Source organism: Apaloderma vittatum, unplaced genomic scaffold (assembly GCF_000703405.1).
Source record: "Apaloderma vittatum isolate BGI_N311 unplaced genomic scaffold, ASM70340v1 scaffold2786, whole genome shotgun sequence".
NCBI lineage: Eukaryota > Metazoa > Chordata > Aves > Trogoniformes > Trogonidae > Apaloderma > Apaloderma vittatum.
The window spans coordinates 281-2,092 of NW_009722098.1; the positions used below are offsets into that span (position 1 = coordinate 281).

General features: G+C 59.4%; 1 protein-coding gene across 1 annotated transcript; it reads left to right on the forward strand.

Moving 5' to 3' along the window:
- Nucleotides 1-4: 4 nt before the first annotated feature.
- SIGMAR1 (sigma non-opioid intracellular receptor 1) lies at nucleotides 5-1,339 on the forward strand (the record flags this gene model as incomplete). The annotated part of the gene is made up of 3 exons (XM_009871626.1): nucleotides 5-184; nucleotides 703-795; nucleotides 1,113-1,339. Coding segments are annotated over 3 exons (500 nt in total), but the record flags the coding sequence as incomplete, so codon positions are not given.
- Between the last annotated feature and the right edge of the window lie 473 nt (nucleotides 1,340-1,812).

A 1,812-nucleotide genomic window follows, 5' to 3' on the forward strand; every position in this document is an offset into this window, starting at 1 on the left:
GCTTTCTCCAAGATCATCGTGGAGCTACGGAAGAAGCATCCAGGCCACATCCTGCCCGATGAGGACCTGCAGTGGGTGTTCGTGAATGCGGGTGGGTGGATGGGCTCCATGTGCCTCCTGCACGCCTCGCTGACCGAGTATGTGTTGCTCTTTGGAACCGCTGTTGACACCGGAGGCCACTCAGGTACGCAGGGGAACAGGGCTGGTGGGCAGGGTGTTTTTCTGAGCTCTTTTCACTCCACGGTCAGAGGTCACCTGGACTCAGGTGCAGCTGCCCTGACCATGGTGTGCCTGATGCAGGGAGCCCCCTGCTCTGCTCCTTTCATGGGCTGCAGGATGCTAGAAATCACCCTTTGCCTGGGGACCATCCCCTGTGGTGGTGTCCTGCAGCACTTGCAGGTCCCTGTGCATGTCACATTACTCATCCAGCTGGCAAGCAGTGGCGGGCATCGGTGCTTCAGCAGGGAGCAAATGCCAAACATGCTGGAAACGACGGAGCTTAAGGACGCTGAGTAGCCTGGGCTGGTGGCATGTGGCCAGTCACATGGGATGTGGATACCAGACCTTACTGTGCTCTTCGGTGTGTCGGCGCCCTGGGGCTGGCATCCTTAACCCTGGAGAGCTGCTCCACAGTTCAGACCTGGGCTCCAGAGCTGTCCCTGGCGGGGATGCACTGAGCCAATGCTGTCTGTCCTCCTGCAGGTCGGTACTGGGCAGATATCTCTGACACCGTCATCTCGGGGACCTTCCGGCAGTGGAAGGAGGGGACGACCAGAAGTGAGATCTACTATCCAGGTGGGCACAGCAGCCTCGGCACCCTGTGCAGGCTGCATCCACATCCTGGGGCACAGCCGTTATGTGAGCCGGTCCTCCAGTGTCGCAGAGACTCTTCCTTCCAGCTGGCAGAAGCCAGGCATTCAGGATGGGGCAGTTAATGTCCCCAGGGGCACATCCCAGCATGGCAGTGGGTGCCAGCAAGAGAAAAGTGACCGAGACTGGGGGTTGGAGGGTGTTGAGGTGCTTGGCCCTGCAGATCCCGATCGCACACATGTCCTCTTTGGGCATGATGCAGGGCAGCCGCTGGAAATGATGCTAGTTATGTGTGTTGGCAGGGGATACCATCGTGCACCAGGCAGGAGAGGCCACATCAGTGCAGTGGAGTGCAGGCACCTGGATGGTGGAGTACGGCCGGGGCTTCATCCCCTCCACGCTCGCCTTCGCCCTGGCTGACACCCTCTTCAGCACTCAGGACTTCGTCACCCTCTTCTACACCCTGCGCGTCTACGCCAAGGGCCTGCTCCTGGAAGCCAATGCCTTCTTCAGCACCTGGGGCTCCTGAGCCCGGCTCACCGGGGCACCCTGCCAGGCATGACTGGCTCCTCTCCTCTCAGCCTTCCTCCCTTTTCCTTCTCCCCAAGCCCAGGCTCTAGCAGAGGCAGCAGGAACACCCCCTGTGCCTCCCTCAAATTGCTCTGTCCTTCCCCATGGGTCATCTGGGTCCCGGGACAGAGGGACCGTGGTGGTCACAGCAATACAGACCAACGGTTCTCTTTACTACCTGCCTCTCACCCCTTTTGATTGGAGCCATGTCCTGCTTTTCCATCCCTCAGGGCTAGAGTAGCCTTTTGGGGTACAAACACCCTTATGTGCCGTTGACATGCAGCAGGAGAGGATCTGGAGCTGGTACTATCCCCAGGCTCCACAGAATTTCTGCAGCCGCTGAGACATCAGGAGGAGGATGCCGCCCTCAGAGCAGGGTGCATGGGGTGAGCTGGGCCAGAGCACTCATTTGTAAAGATCAGCCAAGAAGTT